General features: G+C 40.6%; 2 protein-coding genes across 2 annotated transcripts; one reads left to right on the top strand and one right to left on the bottom strand.

Moving 5' to 3' along the window:
- The first annotated feature begins 669 nt into the window (after positions 1-669).
- On the top strand, positions 670-17,196 carry wdfy1 (WD repeat and FYVE domain containing 1). Its single transcript, XM_088914557.1, has 12 exons — positions 670-844; positions 1,941-2,008; positions 2,097-2,170; positions 3,374-3,428; positions 4,529-4,679; positions 7,226-7,338; positions 9,864-9,990; positions 11,156-11,261; positions 12,201-12,302; positions 12,805-12,935; positions 13,368-13,476; positions 14,415-17,196. Exons 1-12 carry the CDS (start codon positions 708-710, stop codon positions 14,472-14,474), a joined length of 1,233 nt encoding a protein of 410 aa, XP_088770683.1. The 5' UTR covers positions 670-707; the 3' UTR covers positions 14,475-17,196.
- Positions 17,197-18,302: 1,106 nt separating this feature from the next.
- dhrs12la (dehydrogenase/reductase 12-like a) lies at positions 18,303-25,429 on the bottom strand. Its single transcript, XM_088912795.1, has 10 exons — positions 25,330-25,429; positions 23,840-23,973; positions 23,213-23,295; positions 22,581-22,676; positions 22,206-22,287; positions 20,872-20,933; positions 20,421-20,525; positions 20,072-20,162; positions 19,593-19,730; positions 18,303-18,948 (listed from the first exon to the last, which is right to left on the bottom strand). The coding sequence occupies exons 1-10, from the start codon at positions 25,383-25,385 to the stop codon at positions 18,833-18,835; spliced, it is 963 nt and encodes a 320-aa protein (XP_088768921.1). The 5' UTR covers positions 25,386-25,429; the 3' UTR covers positions 18,303-18,832.
- Between the last annotated feature and the right edge of the window lie 149 nt (positions 25,430-25,578).

Genomic DNA, 25,578 nt, shown 5'->3' with positions numbered 1-25,578 from the left:
ATGAGCGGTCTAGACTGTCTAACAAGCGTATCTAAATTGTCCCCGGGGTGCATGTCGGTGCCCTGTGGTGGACTGGTGTGCAGGGTGAATGCTCCATTGCGCTCATTGCCTTCCGGATTAGGCTTTGTGTTACTGCGAGCCTCTGTTGGAATAAACGGATATTGTCAATAGTTTAAGTCGCATCATGCCTGACCAAGAGCTCAGAGCTGTTCTGTAACACGCAACATCTCAGGCCGACTTACTGTCAAAAAGGGAGCAATAATCACTCCACACGTTTACATTTTTCCAAGGATCATTTATTGCGTATTTCGAACGATGAATGATATAGCTTTGATCTTGCTCTAATGTTGATCCACACGATTAAAGAAAACAGTGATAAACACTCGGGGGAAAATAAGCACTAAATATTGATACAAAAATGTTCAAACATAAGGCGACTGTCCGTCCAGCATTGTGCTAATTGACATCATCTGCACTTATAAACTTATTTTTTTCTGTAGCGCGAACATTTCTGCGAGTAACCGCTAGAGGCCTCTATTGATCAACAAAATGCTCCTTTCTAAAAAAAAATATATCGTAGTGCGGTTCTAGTTGAGACAATACGGTTATTTTTTTTTCCGGTTTTGGTGCGCCATCCCCTGTCAGCTGATTAGTACCGGGTGCCGGGCAGAGGAGGAAAAAAAACTGAAAAAAATAAAAACAGAAATATGGCGGCTGAGATTCATTCCAGGCCCCAGAGCTCAAGACCTGTCCTTTTAAACAAGATTGAAGGCCACCAGGACGCGGTCAATGTGGCCGTCCTGATCCCGAAGGAAGATGGGGTGATCACGGTTAGCGAGGACAGGTACTGTAAGCGCATCTTGAACGGGGGGGGACCCGCCTGTGGAGATGGAGGGGGCTCTGCGGATGAGCCCTGTCGCTAAATAATAGACCGGGGGAGTTTGGGGGGGGGGGGCGTTTTTATAAAAAAAAATAACTGCGACCCCCGTTGTTAATGTATGTGTGACAGCGTCTTTCACGTTTTGTTTAGTGCAGTTTGAAAGGCAGGGTGGAGACTGCGAGTCAGGCGAGGAGCCGTGTAAAGTGTTTGCATACTTCTGAATTTTCCAAACTGGGATTTTCTTCTTCTCGCCGCCCCGGATTATACTGAGCTGTATGAACTTGGTCCGGTTTCTCCCGACACAATACGGACAAGAACGATTCATTGCACCCATACGTGCTGTTTTCTTTGTTGTATAGTAGCAGGGTTAGAAGTGGAAGACAAAGTACGTGAATCTGACCATCCAAGTGTGAATACTTGTTTGGGCGCCGCTTATTACCTATTAAACAAGGAAACAGAAGTTGCCAGCTGTCCTGAAGTGTGTCTGTCACGCTAAAATTGACGGGAAAGTATTAAATTAGTAACAGTAGCAAGAATCTATAAACCACAAATTACCGCTGTTTAATGGGCGGAAACAAATGTTCTTACTGTAATTATTTTAAAAACTGATTAAACGCATTTATGTATTTGTTTAAAAGAAACCCGCATCATAATTTCTATAATAATTTATTTTATAACAACAGAAATATGTAAGAAGACGTTTAGGGTAATGTTATTCTTGAGATCTACTTGGACGCTTAAACCCCTCACGTTTTTTCCGTATGTCTAAAACGCTGTATTCAGCTTTCATTTTCTTTAGCATATTTTTCTCCAAAAACTTGATTTGATTACATTTATTTATTTTGATTTCTTCCTCATTTCACAATTGTCTAGCAGACATAAAATGGGGGTAAAGTAGTTGTCGTGTCCCTGCCCAAGCAGTGCCTTTTTCAGTTGTCCAGTGAATGCATTTAATAAAGCTATGGTGTAGTTTTTTGCATGGCTAATAACAGCATGTATGGGTAGGAAATGGACATTTTTGTGTCGCACTGTTTTGACTGCTCAGCTTGTCCTCCCTCAGAACAATACGAGTGTGGCTGAAGAGAGACAGTGGACAGTACTGGCCAAGCATCTACCATACGGTCTCATGTAAGTCTTAAATCATTCTGTGTTCTTGTGTACTGTGTGATGAAAAATGTGACGTGGCTGAGAAAAGTTCTGTTTTTTTTAATTTTAGCACCATGTTCATCAATGTCATATCACCACGAAAGCAAACGCATATTTGTAGGACAGGATAATGGAGCAATAGTGGTGAGTAATAGCTTTCAAGTTTTCTGCTTTTCTTTAAAAAACACAGACTCTCTTTTGTACTTTTGCATGTTTTCTGTGGTTGGGGGTCAGGGCACAAGGTCAGACGGCTTTGTTCAAGGGAGCCTCCTGTGCTTCAGCTAACACATTCTGGAACTTTGACCCCTTCAGCTGATGTAAAAACTCCAAAACCAAATCAGTTTTTTGTTTTTTAACTTTTCCCCAAGTCCATGTCAGGAGAGCTGTAACGATCTGAGAAGAAGCTGGTAATTGAATCCACTGGTGACTCTCTAGCAATCTCGTTTCGTTTTGATGCGCGTTTCTGACCTCAGTACTGTACAGTATGCGTACCGCGTCATTTATTTGCTTTATACTTTTATTTACTTCTCACTTCATCTGAATTGATCATTGGTTAATTCAGGTAATCGGTCTTTTGGTCATAAAGTGCCATGCCAAATGTGTTACCTGGGATTTGAACCCGTAACCTCCAGGTTACGAGTCCAGACCCCTAACCGCTGCTCCACAGTGTACAGCCCCTTCATATACTGTAGTTTTATATTGCTGTCGCCCCTTTACCTCAGGGGTTGGCTGTGAACAGTGTTTGCAGCCAGCTTTGATGACTAATTCTGCAAATAACCCCCCAACCCCACCTCCCCTTCCATTTTTATGTCCCTTGTGGGCTCAGATTTCTGCACACATGTATTTCCTTTCTTCTTTTTTCATTTCCATTTCTCTGTCACTCAGCGGTGTTGGGACCTTGGATCATTTTACTTGCCGAGAGCTCGCTTAGGTGTGGCTCTGTTTTGCCTGCCTGCTCTGTTACCGAGTCTCTCAGCGACTGTGAGATCACTGAGTCTTTTACTGATCCCATTACAGGCAAATCTGCTAGGGGCACAAACCAGTAGACTCCCAATACCTGTTTTTGACTCAGTTTAAGATGAGGAACACGTCTTTCTCTCATTAATAAACATATATGTACGTACAGTTATTTAGAGAATGTAAAAACTTAACTTCAGTGAAAGTATATACAGGAATAAGTTTGGTTTATAGTGCTCTAACGTGGGAACTGATTATAAGGTTCTACTGGTTTACTCAGATTCTTACCTGTGGAGCACATAATACTCTCCTTTATTAACAAGATGAATATGCTGTCTGAAAATCTCCAGAGTCAGTTTTAACATTGTATTTAATTGCATTTCATTTTAGGAATTTGTGATTGCTGAAGACTTTAACAAGATGACTTTTGTCAAAACTTACCCAGGTAAAGTGTGAGTGTTCTTTCTCTTGGGAACAAAAATAGCTGTTGTTTTTTGGTTCATTGCATAACACCTTTGAGTCATGGATGAAAACATTTGCCTCCTAGCGTCATAGCTGTCTTTGAGGGCTATAGGAACATGTGTGGTTTATCAGAAATGTTTTACATGAATGACATTCAGGTTTGCTTAAAAGAATGTCAAGTCTCTGAAAGATACAAAGGCGTGACAGTTGCAGAGTTGATTCTAGCTGTATATTTGCTTTTTCAAGATTTTTCTTCAAAGCAGTCACAAGATGATCATCCCCTTTTTTGCTGTACTTACAAAACAAGTAGGCTCATGTGCCAGTTGAGAAACGGATAGATTCAGGAAGATGGTGAGCAAGCGTCACAGCTTGTGAACTCTGTCTTGTAAGAGAGAATGCTCAAAAATATGAACTAAAACCTATGTTAAGATCCGCAACCAGTAGCTCTCAATCATAAAGCTACTGGGTAGCAAGAAGTATCCAGTTGGCAGGAAACACTATATGATTAAAACAAAAAAAATACAAATGTCTCAGATTTACTACCAGCTCTTATATATTGTACTCTGATGTACCATACAACAGACACAGTGGTATTCTCCAGTTTTCTTTCCCCTTTGCGCCTGTGTTTGTGCCTGCTCTCTTTTGTGCACAGTGTTGTGCTGCATGCAGTACTAAGGGAATAAGTAAAGGTTTATTCTGTGCTGAAAAGAGAAGGTATGGAGCCTTCTTCGGCTGCGAGAAAGACAGGGAAGTCAGCAGAGATTCTATAGCATAGGAGAACAAAAACTGGGAGTGTAGAGGAGGCAGGAGCAGGGGGTAAGCAGAGTGGGCACTCAGGTGGTGCGAAGCCGAGAGAGGTGTGAAGTCGAAACCTGCAAATGAATAGAGAGGATTAGAAGGAAACGAGTCTGTCGTTGAGAGAAGGGGGAAGGTGTGAACAGAGTTTCAGCTCCCTACTTGAAGTAATAAGGGAATACCAGGGTTGCTTGGTTGAATATGGCAGACGTGTTTGTGTGTTTGTGTGTTTGTGTGTTTGAACCCTTCGGCTGGCACGAGCTTTAACTGTGGGTGCTACTTTTGCAGCTCATCAGAACCGGGTTTCTGGGATCATGTATTCTCCAGAGAGTGAGTGGGTGATCAGCACTGGTCACGACAAGTGTGTGAGCTGGATGTGCACAAGAAGTGGCAGCATGCTGGGTCGACACTACTTCAGCTCCTGGGCCTCCTGCCTGGAGTATCCTTTACCTTCTTACAGGGCGTGTCTGTGCCAAATTCTACAAAAAGCCCTCAAGAAGATAGTTAAGTCCTGCGAAACAGGCATTGTGAGCATCTATAAATGCTGCCAATAGTAATAATTCCTTACACTTACATAGCGCCTTTCTAGACTCTCCACTGAAAGTGCTTTGCAGGTAGTGTGGACTCCCCTCCAACACCACCAGTGTGCAGCCCCACCTGGATGGTTGCCGGTCCAGTTCCCACACACCAGCTATCAGTGGGCAGGAGAGCAGAGTGATGAAGCCTGTTTGAAGATGGGGATTATTAGGAGGCCATGATTGGTAAAGACCTGGGAGAAATTTGGCCAGGACATCAAGGTAACATCCCAACTCTTTTCAAGAAACACCCTGGGATTTTTAATGATCACAGAGAGTCAGGAACTTGGTTTTATGTCTCATCCGATGGACAGTGCATTTTTTACAGTATAGTGTCCCCAACACTATACTGGGGCATTACGACCCACTGACAGACCACAGGGTGAGCGCCCCCTGCTGGACTCACTAACACCTCTTCCAGCAGCAACCCCAGCTTTCCTGGGAGATCTCCCATCCAGATACTCACCAGGCTCACACCTGCTGGTATCACCTTTGTCCATAATAACACAGGACAAACAATGGGGGGAGACTCTCAAAATGTAAATGAGCTTTACTTTTTACTAAAAGTCCTAAAAATTATTTATTTCCACTCTTATTTTAAGCCTGTGTAGAACTGCATTTGTGTGGCTTATGGAGTAGGAAATTAAAAAAATGGATGAGAACCCTGAATATATGACGGAAAATATAATTCCAGCTGCCCTTATATTTTGTGAATCGGCTTTCTTTCCACTTCAGGATTAGTCTTATCTCAGGGGTCCTGTTCTAAATTGTTTTCTGTTTTGATCCATCCAGCATCGAACTATAATTAAAAAATAGGCTTAGAAGACTGTTGCAGCACTGCTCACCATCACCGTCATTGTTGTTAAATGTTTTTAACAAGGTCGGCGATATTTTATGCTTGAAATGTTCCTTCTTTTCTATGTCAGAATATCTAACCTTGCCCTACCTGAGCAATAAGCTCATTATTTGTAGTTTAAAGGTTTAAATATGTCATTTGGTGTTTGAACTATCTTTGTATGGGATGTAAGCAAGTTATTGCAAGCTTCCTGGTTAACTTAATTTTTTAAATGTTAGGATTTTAACGCATTTTTGCTTGACTTTGTAATTCTAGACGTTGATGACATGCACTCACAAGTGAGACTATAATTTGTAACCACTGCTGAGATAGTGATAGGAACTAAGACTTCGAGTGTCAGGACACCAAACTGAAATTGCAAAGCTGGTTAAATTGCTGTAGATTATAATGTAAACCAAGATCAGGCCTAACATTTCTAAAGGTAATCTCTAAAGCTAAGCACAGTGGAGCTTTATAGTGTAAGAGAAATGTCTGATCTTGCAATGATGTATGTAGTTGTTACCAGTGTAAATGATGAGGTTCAGAGCTTTTCATTCTTTATCACCATTTTATGACCTATTGTTGAGATTTCTGATACTGCTCAAGGTAAAAGTAATGGAATCTAAAAAATCCGGTGGAAAAGTTAAAAGTTTACACTAAAAAAATACACAAAGAGGAGTAACCAAGACTACAGAACCTTCGTATTGTGTATTAATAAAAATTTTCAGGTTTCATTTCTACAGTACATTTATAGCCTTTTGATTTTTTGCCTTTTGTAATGGGTAACATTTTTTAGTTAAGATGATGGAAATTAAAATACTATTTGTTATAGTGTTCTGCATACAACACGGTATTTCCCATTAACAAGGTAGGGAAATTGGATTTCCTAACATACTAATGGTGTTGAAAACCATAATTTGTACTTAATGCCTTTTCCACTCCAAAGAAATATAAACAGGACTTGTCATGTGCAGTTCAGTCTGATGAATTTCTACTTGATAAATACCACTAAGTTTTTATTTCCCCACCTTTTGATGTGGGAGGATCTCACAAACACTGAGAGCATCACAAAAAATCTTTTGAAAAGAAGCCCTGAGTTCTAAAGTATTTTTTATCTCTCCCAGTCACGGGGAAAAAGTGAACTTAATACCAGTCATGCTGACAGATGTATATTAAACGGTGGCCTTTGTTGCACTATTTGATATTTTAAAATATTTCCACATGCATCATTTGAAGCTTATGTTAAAACCTGTCCACTTGTAAACAAGTGTTTGAAGATAATTTCACTATGTGATTTGAAACTCCTCAAGAGCAGAAGTGTTATTTCTCTTTTAAGTGTTGCTCCTCCAGTGTGATGCAGACCTCCACCTAGCATTGAAAGTTTGAGGCTGCATTTTTTTTAAGCAGTTTCTTAAATCAATAGTTATGAATCAGTCAGAGCCTTAATTCAGCTAGAGTTGCCTGAAATCAGGCCCAGGAATAGAAAACCCTGTCTGTGACCCCCATGTTTTTCCTGTGTTGGCTAAATGTGTCGGTCTGGATGGTGTGTGTTCCTTAACTGTTGACTTTGTTCAGATACGACAATGAAACACAACATGCTTTCGTAGGAGACTACTCTGGGCAGATCACACTACTGAAGCTGGCACAGAACACCTACTCTGTCATTACTACACTGAAGGGACACGAAGGTAAGACTGCTGGAAGCACAACACAAAGTAAATATCCAAACCTAACACATGTACAAGAGGCCATGACTTATAAATGATACAAACTGTTTTAGAATGGCAATTTTATTTATTTTTTTACTTTTGAATTTAAAACAAAAATTGTGTTGTTGTGTTAGGTACCAAAAACATCCAGTTACAGACTAGAGTATTTTTCTCAATAGTAGTGTTCCTTATTGAGCCTGTGCGCAGACTCTGCTGGGAGTGTTGACTCAGACTGAGTATTTCCGCCACAGACAGACGGAGGTTCTCAATTATATGACATTACAGCTCAGCTTCTTTTCCATTACGTTAATAATTGTTCCACATACAGCAGCAACAAGGTGGGTGTCTTCTCTCATGGAAGTGAAATGCCAAATAGTATGATCAGCTCAACATAATAAAGATTTTTAGCTTTTTTAGATTTAAATACCGATTCTTTCATAGGAATAAAACAATGTAATATTATACTACTGTATATGTTGTTGTAGTGTTTGTCTATTTTGAGGAAATGCTACAAGTTGTAGCATTCTGTAATTCCAGGACAGAGAGGGTTTGTACAGCAAGACACGAATCCTGGAGTATTTTAGATTGCATAATCATGTACACATAAGTACTGTCTAGTGTCATGTGCCTCTCGGATCCTGAGCTTTGACCTTCTCCGGGAGAGCAGTGTTTCGTTAAGGTGTGCCTTGATAAGAATGTCTTGAAGACAAATCGTAAATGGGAAGAACTAGTAGTGTTTCTCTGCAACTATTTCCTCTCCGTAAAAATAAGGAACATTAAAGCTAAAACCCCTTGAGACATACTGTACCACCTGGTCTTTGCTGGACTTTATCTGATTAAATTTGTTACAGAAAACTTTCACAATTACAACATAGCCCAATCTTTTGTTTTAAATGAATTTTATTCGCCTCATTAGACCTTGACTAAACTCTGAACGAAGCTTCCCGAAACCAGACAGCAGAGATTTCTGCAGCTCGGTTCTCAGTTAAACGGGCTGATGGAAGTGCTTGTCTGCTTTACACTGTGGAGAGCTTCATTTCTTTCTTTTTTTTGCGGCTCGCCTCAGCTAGCCAGGTGTCTCCCATGACGTCTGGTGCTGATTGCAGGAGCGGTCTTTCTGTCTCTCAAAGACAAGGTTAAGTGTGATGAGTAACAGGATGACTTGCAGTGGGAGAGAGACCGCTGTGCTGAACCCTCTGCTTTAATTGCCTCATTAACAATCTCTGCTTGTCAGATTTTGGATACCAAAGACAGTGCACTAACCTCACACTTTAGATAATATACTGTATATATCTGCAGTCTTCCTGCTGTTCATTTCTTAATTGCTGCCAGCAGCCTCTTAGTATCTGAAAAAAATATTTCATTTCATTGTCTCCAGATGGATTTCTTTCAGCGTGTATAAATTTATGTACAAAGTTGTGTATAAATGTGTGTACCGATCAATCCTAGGGTGCAGAAGAAAATCTGCAATTGTCATAACACTTTCTTATCTGTGACACAAAATACTAACTTCCTCTTTCTCACTCTGAACTGTGTGACTGAGATGGTTTTAGTTGTAGAAACTCAAGTTGTTTAACACGTATCTGAGTAGACTTTGAATTTCAAAAAGCAAACGCCCTAGTCCATAAGCAATACCTTAAACAACAAATTAGGTAAGACTGTAGAGGCAGGTTTAGATAAAATGTTGTAGGATGATTGTAGCATGATTCACTGAATTCTGATTTTTGGTCACAAGATAACCACAAGCAGTCACATGTGGTACTGACACTTAGTATACTTACTGATCTTTTTTTAACACATCTCAAGCTGTGGTCATTTGTACTTTTTTTTACTTTCCCTGCAGCAGTTTGCTGTAAACGTTTCTACGTACAGAAACTGCGGGTATAATCTTAATATTTTTATTTCGTCTTAAATGAAAGTGTGCACTATACAGGTTCAGCAAAAGGTTCAAAAAATTAATTTGGCTTTCCAAATAAGAGATAAACGCAGAGAAGAGTTTTGACTGAACAATCAAAAGATAACAATTTGGTGTAAAGGGTCAATATTTTATTTTTATTTAAGGCATTATGTACCTTCTTCCCTTTAAAGAGAACCTGCAATCAAAATGAATCTAAAGAATAGCCCTTGGTACATTGTACGTGTAAAGTCCTGTTTCACATGGCCTGATCATGTTCTCTGGTATTAACGTAAACAAGAGTGTTTGTTCATTTATTGTGTCTACGTCCATTTATCGGTTCATTTAAACAAAAGCAGCTCTGGCCTCCTGCATTTTGACGCTTTTTCGTGTCTTTTGGTATAGAATCATCCCCGTCGTCATTTTGTGATCAAGCTTTTTTTTCCCCTTTAGCCCTTGCAAAAGCACAGACATGAGAGGGTTTCAGTTTAACGACGGAGCTCTTGAGCAATATTGTCCACGGTTTCCTGAGTGTGCCTGTTGCGGGAGAGCTGTGCTTCTCGAGTCGGGGTAGGAGGGTGGATCTGACCTCGCTCTGTGTGTCTGTCAGGCAGTGTCGGGGCTCTGTGGTGGGACCCCATCCAGCGGTTACTCTTCTCTGGGGCCAGCGACCACAGCATTATCATGTGGGACATCGGCGGAAGGAAAGGAAGATCGCTGCTGCTCCAGGGTCATCAGTAAGTGCACAGGCCTGGCCTCTTTTACGGGCTGTATTTTTACGTGCGACGCGTGCATTCCAAATAATCTAACCGCGCATCTTGTCCAAGACAGACTGAGTCAGAAGCCAGTGTGCCATCATCCTTTAATTATGCTAATCTGTTTATGCAAGTGCTGCCTAATGACTTTTGCCAGCACGGTCGATTTATATTTTCTTCATGGCTTCTTGCACTTCGGTGTTATTATAGTCCAATTGTGTTAAAGCCCCTTTCCTCAATTTGAGATTTTTCAGGTTTTTATTTAATTTTCAACCACTTAAAGCTTATTTTTTAAGCAAACTGCTTCTTGCTATTTTGCATGTCATGGTGCTTCTGTTAGCGTGTCCAGCAATCATAATAATGACCACAACTTCTCTGGCTCCCCCCTTGACACTTTTCAAGATAATCCTGAATTAATCTTCCATTTCTCATACTTGAATTAAGATAGAACCATCCATGTGTAAATGCTTCTGCTGGTCATCTTTCTCTCTTGTTTGAAATGATTCGGTTTATTTTCTTGTCTCTGGATGCAAATCAATAGGATCTCCTATATGGATAGATAAACGTGCTCAATGTTTCTAGTGCAAAACAGTAACAATAAGAAGCACATTATGAATTCCTTAAAAAAATAAGCATCAAGTGGTTGAAAATTAAATAAACAATCATTTTTGATTGTGATCAAAATCCACAACCCACAACACATACAGAGGTCTTCCCCTACCCCAGTCCTGATGGTTGGCCCCCATCATTTTAACTCAGAATTAATCTCCAATCACCTCTTGGGTACACAAACAGAGCCTTGCTGAACCTCTTATTTGCTTAGCACGTCTGGATGCTATGAATGTTTAAGCTTCGGTCGTTTAATAGATTTTGTAGTCTTATTATGTCAGAATATTTTAAGATAATGGAAAGTGCTGCCCAAATGTGCAGCATTTTCACTTACAGCCTTACAGAAGGTACAGAAAATAATCTAGTTAAATGTGCAGGAAAGATGCAGCAATATTTTTCATGGACTCGCATGTTGGTCTTTTATGAAATCCTCCCTGCAAGCTCCAAGAGATAATTATGTACATGAGGCGTTATGGAGGCGAGCTCCTGAAGAAGCTTTTCTTTCCCCTCTGTCTGTGCTGCGCCTGCTGTTTGGCAGTGACCGCGTGCAGGCGCTGTGTTATCTGCAGCTGGCCAGGCAGCTGCTGTCCTGCGCTGCCGACGGAGGCATCACCGTGTGGAACATGGACACCAGCAGAGAGGAGGTACAGGCCTGGATTGCTGTTCCTGCATGTTACTGTTTTCTCCACAGACAGATGCGGCAGTTTGTGAGTAGCTGCTGATCTTGTGCAGGAGCTGAGCTGTTTTACCTGATGTATAGGTTTTTGTTCAGCCTTCGAGTGCTGCCTGATGCAGTTCTTTTTTTTTTCCCCTTATTTTTGACCTCAGACCTGTGTAAGGTTAAGCTCCATCTGGTGTTCAAAGTGAACAACTGCACCATTTCTAGGTCAGTGGTTCTCAGTCCTGGCCCTGTGTTTTCTGGGTTTGTTCCATCTAAGATCTTATTCATTGACTATTTTTTTTTCAGTTTTCTATTTTTAAATTTAATTTCAGTTTTGGAAAAGCTGAATGAGATTTGTAATTGGTATGATCCCTGTGCTCGTTAGTCGATTTTTAGGACGGTCCTCATTCACAGGTGTTCTAGCTGAAATATAACCTGTGGGATGTAAGCAGAAGGAAGGACACTAGCACAGCATCATTAAATTAATTAAATAAAATTGAGATTTCAGATACACTACAGTTTTGCACTCCAGTAGTGAACTGAAAGCTCAAAGAAATGATCCAGGCTTTGCTATTGCGTCCTGTCCAGTGGCATTGTGGAAGAAAGCTCAGTTGTTTTGAGTTTGGCAGAGTATGTTAGAAATGGTCGTACTTCAGATTTGTTGACAAATCTGAATTAAAGTGACAGATGTTTTGCATTTGTTAATTGAACACTGTGAAAGTAATCAATATGTAATATTGGGTTTTGTCTCGTAATGTACATTAAAAATGCAGTTGTCAGTATGAAAGACTTTCTAAAAAGGACCTTGCAGGGCAGCCCATGTGTTGGCTTGTTTCTTCCAGTGCCACAGTCTGTAGGCCTGCGCGGTGCTGTTACTGGGGTTTTTTTTTCGTGGTTCCCTCACCAGAGCTTGTCTCTGCAGGCTCCGCAGTGGCAGGAGAGCGATTCCTGTCAGAAGTGTGAGCAGCCCTTCTTCTGGAACCTCAAACAGATGTGGGACACAAAGACTTTAGGGCTTCGGCAGGTGAGGGTACATGACGATTACATTCCTCACGCTGGCGGTTCTTGGGTGGTATGTGGCTGAGTCTGACACCCCATGGAGTTGTTGAGGTCCAAGATTTAGGTCTTGTAAGCCCGAGGAAACTGCATCTTTCTAAACTGGGGCTTCCTATGAAGTTTCTGCTCTACTGGGTAGGTTGTACAGGGTTGCGCAGTATCGTGGCTTGAAAAGGAAGGGGGAAAGAGGGGAGGCGATGTCCAGTGGTAATGTTGGGACAGGAGGTCATGATGACGGAATGGAAGAGGAAGAATCCGAGAGGGTGGTGAGGGGAGGAGTAAGATGGGGAGACAAGGATGGTGTGGTTTTGGATGAAAACCGCTGTCTTTGGCCTTTGTAATTCAAAAACGATGGAAGAGAATCCAGCTGTGCTGGCTTTACCTGACAGCACAGTGTGTGTGTCTGCTCCGTTGTGGATTGGTTCGGCTGTTGTGCTGTGCCCCTGACGGGGGTGTTTTCTGTTCTTCAGCACCACTGCAGGAAGTGTGGGAAAGCGATATGTGGGAAATGCAGCTCTAAGCGTTCCACCTACCCCGTCATGGGTTTCGAGTTCCAAGTGCGCGTCTGTGACGACTGCTACGAGAGCATCAAGGACGAGGAGTGAGTAAGCCTTCGGGTTTTGATTTCTGGACCTCGACGTGCCAGATTCCTCACATATTGTGCTGCATGAGAGCAGGCCGACATCTGACAATGACAGTTCTCTTGCACCCGTTGTAAGGCACTCAGTGTTAGAAACCTGCCTGCCGTTAACCTGGCTCTTATCCCTAAGGGACGGTCCACATCATTAGCTAGTATGTGCCCCCCCCCCCAGTAAGTAACAATGAAACCAGCCCTCTGAATTATAGAGTATTTCAAGGAACGAAAACTAATTTTGAAGACCTCAAAAATAAGACACCTGGAAGCAATTGTCGTGAATAAATGGAAGACAAATAGTTGAAAACTAAAATGATCATTTCTTTACTTTGAAGTTAAATGAGGCCTCTGAGGTGGTACTGATATGATGGTCTGATTGTGTCTTTTCTTTTTGTTTAGCCGAACGTCTTTGGCAACTTTCCACGAGGGCAAGCACAACATCAGCTACATGAACATGGATATCTCCAGGGGCCTGATGGTGACCTGTGGCAGTGACAGAGTTGTGAAGGTAGGGAGCTCCCACTGTGGCAGAGCAGGGAGAAATCTCACACTTTGACCTTGAAAAGCATATTTGCCCTGGTTTTAAATTTTGCCGTGGCACAGTTTTCAAAAACTGTGTTCAAGGCATGAATAACCTACCCACTTTCTCACCTCCAGCTAAAAGAATATCAGGTCTTTCTGCGACGCCTGTTCCTTGAGAATCTTTTGCTAGCGGTCTCGTCATTTGAACACCGGTTTTGGTGCTTCTTGTGACTGGTAATCCCTTAAAATGGCTCAGTCTTCATTACCCCCCAAAATAAATCATGAGCAGGCATGGGACACGTCTAAGATTTGCCTCATGTGCTTCTCCACAGCTTGTCCTTTGCTGTGTTTGTGGTATTATGAACCGAACTGAGATGGAGAATCCCTTTTTCATCAGACACTTTTCCATGGCTCGTTCAAAATTTCCCACTCTGTGCCTCAGCCCTGCACTGCATCTCATGAGCAAAGACAATTAACTGGTGAAGATCCGTGGAGGCAGTCGTGTGCCCAAGGCTGTCTCTCTCATGGATGTACTGTAGCTGTTCTCAGCTGACCCCTCCAACATCTTTTACACAGCACCAGGCTCTGTAGCACTAAGGCTTAAATCGGTGATTGTATGCCCTTCCTGGAGTTAATTTACAGGTACACTCGTTAAGTCTGAATCGGTTAAACTGGGTTTTGTGTATGGGGTAAGAAACAACTAAAGGAATATCAGAAAAGCTGACCCCAGCAAGGAGAAAACAGGCGTACCACAGACAAGATTTAAAGTTATCCATGTTAAATCTCAGGCAGTGTGAAGACAAATCTTGTCTGTCTGTTAAAACATTCAGATATCAAGCCAGTGAACTTCGGCGCACCAGTCACAATAGCCTGCATGCCATTGAATTCCGAATTCCGTTATTGTTGACTCCCTTTTTGTTTCAGATCTGGGACATGACGCAAGTCGTCGGCTGCAGCATAGCAACAGGTTTCTCTCCGCGCTGAGAGCCGTCTCCCGCTGTCGCACCTCGGACCGACAGCACTGCCGTACTGCTGCATCCCTTGCTCCTTCTTTCTTTTTCCTGATCGCTCCGACATTTCCCCAGGATCCTGCACAGAGTGACGCACACACACGCAAAAAATCTGTCCGGAGGGAGGGAATGGGGGGGGTTGAAACATTCATAGCAAAACGTGATCGAGACCTGCTGTACCTGTCTGTATACCTCACTTTAATGTCCGAGGTGCGGAAAGAAATTTACTCTGTTTCATTCATAAGCCAACCCAAGATGCTGTCAGTGTCATTAGAATGAAGTTGCCTTGGCATGCATTGATTCTACCAAATAATTATGAAGCAGATTATTAATGAAATGCCCATGTTTCATTTTGGTTAATAAGGGAGTCTCCTGTGGTACAATACTTGGAGTTATCAATGATTGCCAAGGTATTTTTTTAAACCAGATTGGTCTAAGGATAATGTGATTTTGCACTAACAGACTTTCTCAATGCAGCTGGAACTCGGCAGCTTATTAAGATTGGAGTCATCGAGGAGCTTGAAGGTGTTCGTTTCCTACATTGGGTCCTAGAAGAAATGCTGATGTTGAATAACTCAGTGCCAGCATCTCGCGATGTCATCTGCTCTCAATGCTCAACTGTTCAGTTTCCCTCTGTGTACGTTTTGTGTAGAAGTGTACTAGTACTGCCTCTTATTCTTCACTAGCTGGCCTTACAGTTAACTAAGTAATGAACTTTTGCCTCAGTTGGAGCAGATGTCCTACAAGTGTTTATTTGTGTAGAAGATTATATGCTCACATACTGCAGTTGTTGGAATTTAGGAACAGTACTGATATAAACTGTGCCATGGGAATTTTCTTGAACACTCAAGGTTTCATTTTCTCTTTAGGAAACAGTTCAAAAGTTTAAAAGCTTCTTTGTAAATGTAAGGTGGATTTTTCCCAGGCAATTGTTGGATTTGAAGGAGAAGGCTTATCAGACATTTAATGTGCCTAAATATGTGACTTCATTTTGGTACACTGCAGTACCATAAAGAGTTCTGCAAGAGAACGTCATAATGTATGCAAATACGAAAGATTAAAGGTTACTGGCTGAAGATTTAGCACTTTTTCCTAGGTTCCTTAGGTACAATGTGAAGTTTAAGAAATCTAAGAATAAAATGAAGCATTTCTGGCTGTACATGTACACCAATTTGTTTACTCATTCTGACTGCTAGTTTTAAGAACATGCAAATTCATCCTGCTTGACCCAGCTTGGCGGGAAGGAAGCGGTGACCTTTTCGCTGGCCATGAGTTAAAGTCCGTCTAAATAAACGATAGACTGGGTGGATATCAAAAGAACCACTGCTTCCTTGCACTGAATTGCACATTTTTGAGAGTTAAATCTTAACAAAACCACTTTTGGAATCTTTTCGTTTTAGGTGAAGACTTGGGGCTTTTCTAGCTGCTGTATATTTCCTTTCATTAGGTTCAGCATAAAGATTTATCTAATTCTGAGGTCATTATATTTGTATTCAAGACTGCATCCATCCTGTGGTATTGCTGTATAGAACCTCCACATTTGAACAGACTCTCTTAAATATAATCAGAATAGTTATAGACTGGATTTTACATTTAATATTTAGGTGGAAGTTTTATGTTCACTCTTAACTTGGATAGATAGTATTATAAGTTGTGCTTAATAGGTTTGCAGCAGTGCAGGAGCTAAAGGTAAGTTGGGAAGGAATTGTCAAAATACCAGATTTCTGCAGTGCAGTCAGATCACCAGGAACACCCCCTTCTTATTCTTTAAACTACAGAGGGAATATCACAACTGCTGTGTTTTCTGGTCATGATACAACTTCTTCATGTTTGTAGATCCTAAGTGATTTATTTGTGAAAGATACTTAGTGAATTTCTTTTTCTAATATTTCACAATTTGTTAACCATTAACCACAGCTCTAGCAAGATTTGGTCTCGGTAGTTTAAGAAGACGTTTACATGACAGTATTAGGTTGTTATACATGTTTGTGAATACTTTTGTGTTTGTCTTGTCCTTTCTCTCTGAGCCTTGCTATAGTGACCTGTAAAATCAAGTCACCTTTTTTGAAGCCTGCACTATAATTTAAACTGAACTGCTCCCTGTAATATTAGCTGTGGGAATCTGCTATTATGCTTTAGGACTGCTCTTAAGGTTATCTTTCTAAAATAGTTTTCATACTAACATTATTTACCATGCTGGAAAGAGATGTCTTCACATACAAGGTGGAAGAGTAAAAGAGGTCTGGATAGAGAAACAGAGATATTTATTATTGTGAGGTTGTATTTTATAGAAAACCAATGGGGAGATGATAATCCATGGCTGGGGACATTAACATGTTGTATTCCAATCTAGTGTCAAACAACTAGTAACTCTGGCTAGAAAAGGTAGGACTGAGTTAAATCCAAGTAGTGCCCATCTTTTAAATAAGAGGCATCTTAAGATTGATTCTTTTACTTTAAGGTGCTTCAAGCAGGATGCTAACTCATGAAGGTTTAACAATTTTATGTTTGCCTGAACTGCAAAAACAGACTTCTTTCTGTCACCTTGTAGATCCCGGTTCTAAAAATCAATGTGTTCTGTGCTTCTGGAGAAAAACATTGGCTGTACCCTTAGGGTGCCGACTAATGTTTTCACATTTTTAAGGTTTCATTTTTATGTATTCCATGTAATTTGTAATTAAACTTGCAGTCACACTTGAACTGTATCTATTGTATTTTTAAAGAGCACTTGACAATGTTGTTAAATCCTGATAGTGCTCACCTGACATAATGTCAGAGTGAAAGCATACCTAATAAACTTACATAACACTCTTAAATTTGCATGTTTGTATTTAAAAGAAATATTACTCTTATGAGGTGTACATTACCGTTTTATTAGTACTGAGAAAAAGTTTGTAAAAACCCTAGGTTGACCTGTATTGTCTATTTAAGACCTAAAATGTAATTAGTTCTTCATTAAAGTCTTGCAAAAAACAAACTTATCCAACAGTATACATCTTGATGTGAATAAGTGAACTTATTTTCAGTACCTAGTGCCACCTCCTTTAGGAGTAATGACTTCAACTAGAGATTGTCTGTTACTGTTTATCAGACTTACATCAGCTTTTAGGAATTTTGACCCATTCTTCCTTATAGAACTGCTTCAAGTTAGTGACATTTGAGAGTTTCCTCGAATGTGACTTTGTCAATCCAAAATGCAAAAAAATTCTTCTTCAACATTCTGCTGTAGATCTGCTTGTATGTTTAGGAGCATTGTCTCACTTCCTAGCCCAGTTTGGGCTGGGCTTCAGCTGGTGACTGGATGGTGGGACACTGTTCTCCAGAATGAGCTGAGCCAATGCCATATTCCTGGTGCTGTCAGTGACAGCAAGCCCTTCTGCTCCTGGGGCAGCCAAGCAGCCCCTAACCTTCTTTCAGTTGTCTTGGGGCTTAGTGAGGACCGGCTACGCGTGGCCGTTTTTATTTCTCGAGGACATTAAGAGAACGGTCCTCTTTCTAAAACCCCAGAGATGGAGTTGGCTGCTTCTTCTCCTTTGCAACTATCCTTGTGATTAAGAATTTGTCCATTTTCCATTTATCATCTGTAATGGAGACAAATTTTCAAACTACACATAAAAAAAGATGAGAAACACAGAATAAATGTGGAGAGTAGGTCTGGGTTCATAACTGCCAAATGCATTTTTTAGTCACAGCAAGCAAATATCTGACAGCTTGATGCTAGTGATGGAACCTCATGTGAATCAACTTATTGCACAAGATTGCTTATGGATTACTGTATAATTAAAGAACCAAAGACACCATACATTTTTAAATCAGTTTATTTGAATACTTTAATACAATTTTTGTTTGCGTGTTAAATGAGAACTCTCAGTAAGGCATTTTACAGATTATTTACCTTTATAACATTAAGCAACTTAAAGCTTTAAGTTTCAAAAGTTACCACTTTTAAAGTGCACAGTGTTACCTTATTAATATCAATACATGCAAATAACACATAAGCATAATACTGTTGGTAACCAAGGGACCCACAAACTGAAAAGCAGGACCATTGGTAATATTTTATTATGGGCTGTAAGTGAAGGTTAAGTTCCTGATTTCAGATTTAGAAAAACACACACCCCTCCTCGAGCTTTTCAAAGCCTCTGGATTACTAAGATCCCTGCTCTGAAACTCTAGTCGTCAGGTGAGTGGCATCTAGTATCTTTATTAGATCTGCACCTGCAGCAGAGCAGCATGGGCAAAGCAAACTATTAGTCACACCGAAGGTACATCATTTTAATGCACAGGTCACGTGTTTATACTTTTCATCCAATGTCAGGCACAGCTGGACTTTTAGTGAGGCTGAAAGGTCTTTGCCAAGTCATCCAGTATATTCATGAATTTCTGTTTGTCTTCTGGAGATGTCTTCGTCCAGGCCAAAGGCAGGTGAGTGGGCACAGGGCTCCGATCTAGAAAATAAACACATCAGACTAACTGCTCAGTAAAGAATACAGAGCTTACATGATGGGGGAGAGATCAGCAAGGTAACAGTCCAAATCAGAGATGAATGCGGTTGTTTTAAAGAAACAGGCCAGTCTTCCAGTCCTTGTATTTATATTTTTCATTGTACTTTAGTACTTAAACACCTTTACGACTGTCACATTCTTCTGTATTTGGAGATGAGTTCATTAATAAGTGTTTTATAGCTCTACAGAGAAATGGGTGGAGCACAGATGAGAGGCCTTCCCATAATCCAACAGTCCTCCTCATGGAGTGCTTTCAGGAAACCCAAGAAGGCATCATATACAGTAGCAGCTGCAGTGGAATCTTGCCAGCACGTCTTTTTGTCTGTGAGTAACAATGACCGCGTTCAAAGCAACGCTTGGAACCAACAGAACAGGACCATGTACTTGCAGTTATCAGATAGTGATTTTCTTTGTTCTAAAATCTAATACAATGCTAAAGAGCCACCCAAAAGTGAGCTTTGGTTTGTTTTCTTGGCGGAATTTGTAAGGTCATATCAAGGGAAGTGGTCCTTTTCACTCTTTTTCACTACAGGCTCTGGCCTCGTGTTAAGTGGTCGGTAATGCTCTAAGTTGCCGAGGCGCAGCACCTTGAAAAAACAGGCCGCTGGGGTGAGCCAGGGCGGCCTCGGACACGGCCAGCCACACCACGGTGTCGGCTCCCTGGTCTGCAGTGCGGAGCTTGTCCTTCATGGAGCGGTAGAAGTCGGGCATTGCTGATCGGACGGCTGCACAAGAGTAAGAAATCCTGCTTTATTTCACAATGGCTACGGGTCCAGAAGCTATAAAACTCTTCATCACCCTGATAATTGCACTCAACAAGGGACTTAACATAAAGAGTAGATACAGGCTGTCAATTTATCATACAAGGGACTGTGATAATTGTACGGATGTCTGTGTTAGTAAAATTCATAAGACTGCGACAGTATATCACACACACAACATTCCCGATTCACCATGTGGGATCAATATTCGGATTTTTGAGCTTCCACTTAAGTATTTTCATTCTGAAGTTAGATACACTGAAAACCAGACCTACAGTAAGTTTTACGATAATTGTGAAAATTACCTGGGGTGTCTGCCCATCCAGGATGCATTACAGAGAAATGAATATTGCTGTGCATTTTCGCCCACTCTTCAGTCATCACTACTTGTTGTCTCTACACACAGGTAAGAAGAAAGTTTACTTCTTCGATATCTGATACCGGTCCCGGTTTAAATTAGAAGAGCAAAAAACAAGCACTTCAACAGGAGAGTGCGGATCGAAGAAGATGTAATGGGGCCTTCTTAAACTAAACTAATATAGGAACTCCACATCCAAAACAAATCTTGTAATCTTTCAACCACTACCCTTCAATTCCTGTCACCACAGTCTGTCACATGGAAATCCAGCGGACTGCCTGGCCTGTGTCCCATACCTTGTTCTGTGCGTAGACCATGGAGCCGTTGAATCGGCCTTGTTCAGACTGCAGGTCATCCAAGTGCAGCTTCTGAACGAGCATCCCTCCTGAGGAGACCGTAATCTGGGGAAAGCAAGAGAAGACACACTAGCAGGATATAATCATACTAAAGAGCTGCGGTTCGTGTGCTAGAGAAAGGCCAGTCACTGTCAGGGTTTGAGGTGCTCTTGTCAGTGCCCAGTAATAATTCTGATCGGAACACGTTTATTATTCTGTATTCACTGTCACACAAAGCACAAAGATTTTCTTTTTAGAATTTTTTTGTTACTTGTTAATAAAAAAAAAACCGGGGAGAGCAAATAACAGTGGGATGTCATAAGTTACAACAAAAAAGGCTCATTAAAAATGGCAGTTAACTGCCATTTTTAGAATAATAAAGCAGGACTTTATGTACTGTACAGATACTTACCACTCTAGGATTACTGCTTTTTTCCAGTAAAGGGATCAGACTTTTGGTGAGAATGAATGTACCTGGAGATCAGAAAAAAAATCTATTAAGACTGTAAGTTATTACTAATTTAGTTGACCAACTCTTTTATCCACTTACACTATTGAGCCACTTTCAGTACATCTGCATCCTGGGTATTTTACTGGAGTGATTCAGGTGAAGGATTTGAACCCACGGCCTGTCAGTTACGAGTCCAGAACCCTCGACACTGCTGCCCAAGAACAGAATTAAGTGACGCTGATGGTGGAAAAAAAAACATTAAAGGGCTCAAAATATGGTGAAAATTAATTATAAGAGGTTTATTGAACAGCATCCACTGTCCACTCCACCTGTTCACCCAGCCCTTCTGCCACCAAACACCCCCCCAACAACTGTCAAAGGGCAGCAGCGCACATTGAAACACAAAGCTCCGGTCACTTGTTCAGCAATAGCCAATCGCAGGTTCACTTCTGACTATTTCAGTGTGATGCAGCAGCAGGTCTATAATGCCCAAAACACAAAAGAGTCATACACACACTATCACAGGTAAGACAAAACGTGGTTACAGTAATTCTACTGGATGGAGATTTGTGTTTGTGTACAGTGTGCGTGTCAGTTCTAATCATATCCTTTCTCCTTTATCCACAGGCTTTCGTCAGCCTGCAGTGAATCATGTGACGATGATGTGGGATTTGGGATTCAGGCATGCACAGCTTTCTGTGTGTCTGTCTTGTTTCTAAGGTCTCTACCTCCCCAGTATATTTTAGCACTACAGATTTTCCCCTCTGCACCAGTTACAAACGACACAGGGCCATATCGCCCAGCCAGCCCATTTGGTAGTTAGAAGCTAATCGATCCAGGGATCGCATCCAGCCATTTCTTGAAAGAAACCAGGGTATTGGCTTCATAACGTGGCGGGGTAGCTTGTTCCAAACTCCCACAACCTTTGGATAAAGAAGTGCCTCTTGTTCTCCGTTTGAAATGCACTTCTGGGTGGAATATTTTCACCTCTAGGGACTGAGCAATGTTACCTTTTCAATTCCTTGGGGCACAAAACAAGATTTAACCTGAACAGCAAACAGCCCATGAATTACATCATGTAGTTTGTTTCTTTGGTACTTTCAATGTTTTTATTTTCCCTTAAATAATTATTATTAGGATTACTATTAGGATCTTATGTGTTTTTTCTCTTCTCTAACACCAAAAGCAATAGTACAATATAAGACACTTCTTTGTGTGCTTCTCAGAAGACATGGTTAAATCCTCAGTGTTTTCTGTAGTTTAATTTAGTGCTAATCCAAGGTCTGCACACCTACCCAGAGTGTTGCATGCAAAGTTCATTTCCAGCCCCTCTGCATTAACTTCACGTTGATTTACCATACATCCTGCATTGTTGATCTGAAACACAAGCGTGTAGCAACAGAGAAATCAGACTGAGTTGGTTTCCCAGACCCCCACAGTAATAACGTTGAACTAACTTCCTTAATATGAAATCAGTACGGTCTATAGAAGCATCTACTGCTGTCAAGGAAAAAAAGCAGAACATATTTGTAGTTGTTGGGGCAGATATAAAAAATAGTTTAAAAAAAAGATTGCATATGTTACCTCACGAAAACGTACCGCTGCTTATACTACTACCTGCAGCAGCATAAAACACCTTAGTCATACAAAATCATTTGTACTGTACCTACCAGAGCATTCAGCGATTTGTGCTTTTTCTTGAAAGCTTCAGCAAACTCCCAGACTTTTCTTGGCTCTGACAAATCCAAAATGTGAACATGTATATCCTGAAAATGAATAAAATTTTGCTTTCAATATTTTAGTCTTTTGTAGATGACAGACTATGGGTCATTTACATTGCCTTTCTAGAATGCCTCTCAAAACATGCCCATTAAATTAAAGCTGTACTCAGCTGCAGCCTGTCTTCGATTTTAAAATAATGCTATGAATAGTGTACTTTTACATTTGTTTCTAACGAACCATCACATGTTTCTGTTTTGGTATTTCAGATTTCAGATATTGAGAATAAAGGCCATTGTAGTCTTAGCTGAAATTTGACAAATGTCAAATGCAAGTGGAGAAAATCTGAGAACGGAGGCATCTAGCTAGGTAAACCAAAACTTTTTTCTCTTTAACCTCTCTCTCATACAAATAAAAGAAAACACACAAACTTCCACAACATGACAATTTTCTCTTTTTTTGCGAACTAAACAATTCTATACACATATAACTGTGTCCTTCTTACCGTAACATCTCTCAACGCCTTTCAATAATGTTTAATGCCAGTTTAATAATGAACGTCATGTGGAAGCATCTTACTTACTTTATTTCCACTTTCCTTGATAATGTCTGCTTTAGCGTCCTCTGCTCTTTCTTTGTTTCGGCACACCAGGTGTACAGTGCCGCCTAAAGGTAAGCGTTCAGAATTGTTTAATCACCCCACCAGAGCCTGCCAATACCCTGTCCTTTTTTATTACACACTAAAAGACAGAAATATTAACAGTTAAGGCAATCAGTAAAACATCAGGACAAGAAGCAGGATTTGAGAAACAAAGGTACTATAGCCAGGCATACAGTAGCTGTTTGACCACTTATCTATGCCTCTCCAGGGCGAGAAGACTTTCTGGCTTTCAGTTTTCATACCAGACACACTTTTCTTTCAGTAGTTTAACAACATTTTCTCAACATTAAAAGCATAATGATATGTAAACCATACAAACAGTGGCCCTCGAGATATGGAAGGTAGGGACCACAGATTCCTTTTAATCCCAAACTTCGGGAGTACACGATTTTACTTCTGAACGCAAATTGGGAATCAAAGCAGTGTAGAGCAGGTCTTACATTCGACTTTTCGGGGTTTCTTCCCAACTTCCTCCCACCCTAGGGAGGATTATAACTGCACCCCTCTAACCTGAGATGCACAATCCCTTAAATCCCCTTCCCGCAGTACCTTTCTTCGCTATCATATAGGCAGCAGCTTTCCCAATGCCGCTGTTGGCTCCAGTGATCATGTAGGACTTTCCCGATACCGAAACATCCAAATCCTTCTCCACAAAGTGCTTGGAGGCAGCCTCATATCCGCCCCTGAAATAAACATTCATTTGTTTAGCGGAACAACACGTCATTCGCAGATGTGTCTAACTTACATAACCCATATTTGCTCATCACCCACTCTTGTTTTTTCCAACTCTATTAACACCTCAGATAAAGACAGTCCTGTCTACACATGGTACAAAATTAGTTTTTCTTCTTTCAGCATCTTGAGTTACAAACTACTCAATACAAATGCATGATACAAGTTCTGTTTCTTGGTCTTAATATCACCAATCTCAACATGTTTGACATCCATAAAGAACTACCCCTCCTTTGTTCAACAGCCCTGGTAGTTTTCAAGGAGAAGATTCACTATAGAAGCAGGACCCAATAAAGTGAGAGCAAAGGTCAACTCATTAATTGGCTGCATGTTAAATATGAAAGAGTTTAATATTGGGACACAAAAAGCAAAGGACAAACTGAATTACTGTATGTTCAAAAAAGTTATTGGTTCACCATATTATTAAATATGGAAAGAAAGAATAAGCCACATGCAACAAGAATCTGGCTGTCATTCAGCCCTGTAACTTTAAAAAGAGTCATTGTCTTCTACCAGGAGCTGGGAGAAAGGACTAGTGTGGGCCATGAACCACTATCGCTGATTATTCTCTGTCAAAAGACGCTCTTGTCAGGCTGTGATGAAAGGTGTGATTCGTGCTGGCTGGTTATCGGACTAGACACCAGAAAATAAACTGTTTATACTGAAAAGCCTACGAATTTATCTTAAAAGCTGAAATTTAAACATCCTCTTCCTTTGAGTAACATTAATTATGTGCATATAGCATGACGATTATAACCCAAGCCTTTCTTTATAAGGCTAAAGCTTTTCTAACGCCCAAAACGTTTTAAAATGCCATAACAGGATAGTAAAATTAAGGATCATCCTTGTGTATCAGTTTCTACTTTCCTGTACAGTAGTTTATTTAACTGTGACATGTTCCACTGGAAACAGGTCATTTCAGTATTTTCGGCACTAAAGTAATTTGAACAAAAACCATGTATGTTTTATGAATCAGTAATATTTCAAGTCCATTCAACGACAATGTATTCTTTAGAGAAGATCTGAATCTCAATTTAACGAAAACTTTTCAAAACAGTTAAAGAACTTAGAAAAATGACCTTTTACAAAAACGAGCAATAAATAACCCGTCTGTGACACACACATACACATAATGAAAAATTAAACACCAAACATATGAGCTAGACTTAACGTTTAACAACTTGTGCAGGACAGAACTGAGATTCAGATTCTAGTCGAGACAAGTAACGAAACAACCAACATTCAAAATGAGCAATACAGGAAACTACCTTACGTCGACTGGTAAAATAGTGTACAGTTGATCTTACCTTGTATATTCATGAATTCCTTTTAAAAAACAGATAGTGTTCCGATACACAGACATTGCAACTCTCTCTACCCTGAACTTGCACTCACAGCCGCCTTCTGTAACTCAGTTTTATGTCACATGGTTTGACACGGGAACATTGTAGCGCCATCTAGCGCTGAAAGTAGAAAGGACAGCCTCACAGCTGAAACAATAGATGCACTTTGTAATATTGAATAATGCTGCTTTATAGTAGTATATTTCACTGTGA

The sequence above is a fragment of the Atractosteus spatula genome, chromosome 4, assembly GCF_055471065.1.
Source record: "Atractosteus spatula isolate fAtrSpa1 chromosome 4, fAtrSpa1.hap1, whole genome shotgun sequence".
Taxonomy (NCBI): domain Eukaryota; kingdom Metazoa; phylum Chordata; class Actinopteri; order Semionotiformes; family Lepisosteidae; genus Atractosteus; species Atractosteus spatula.
This window is presented reverse-complemented; position numbering and strand designations above follow the sequence as displayed.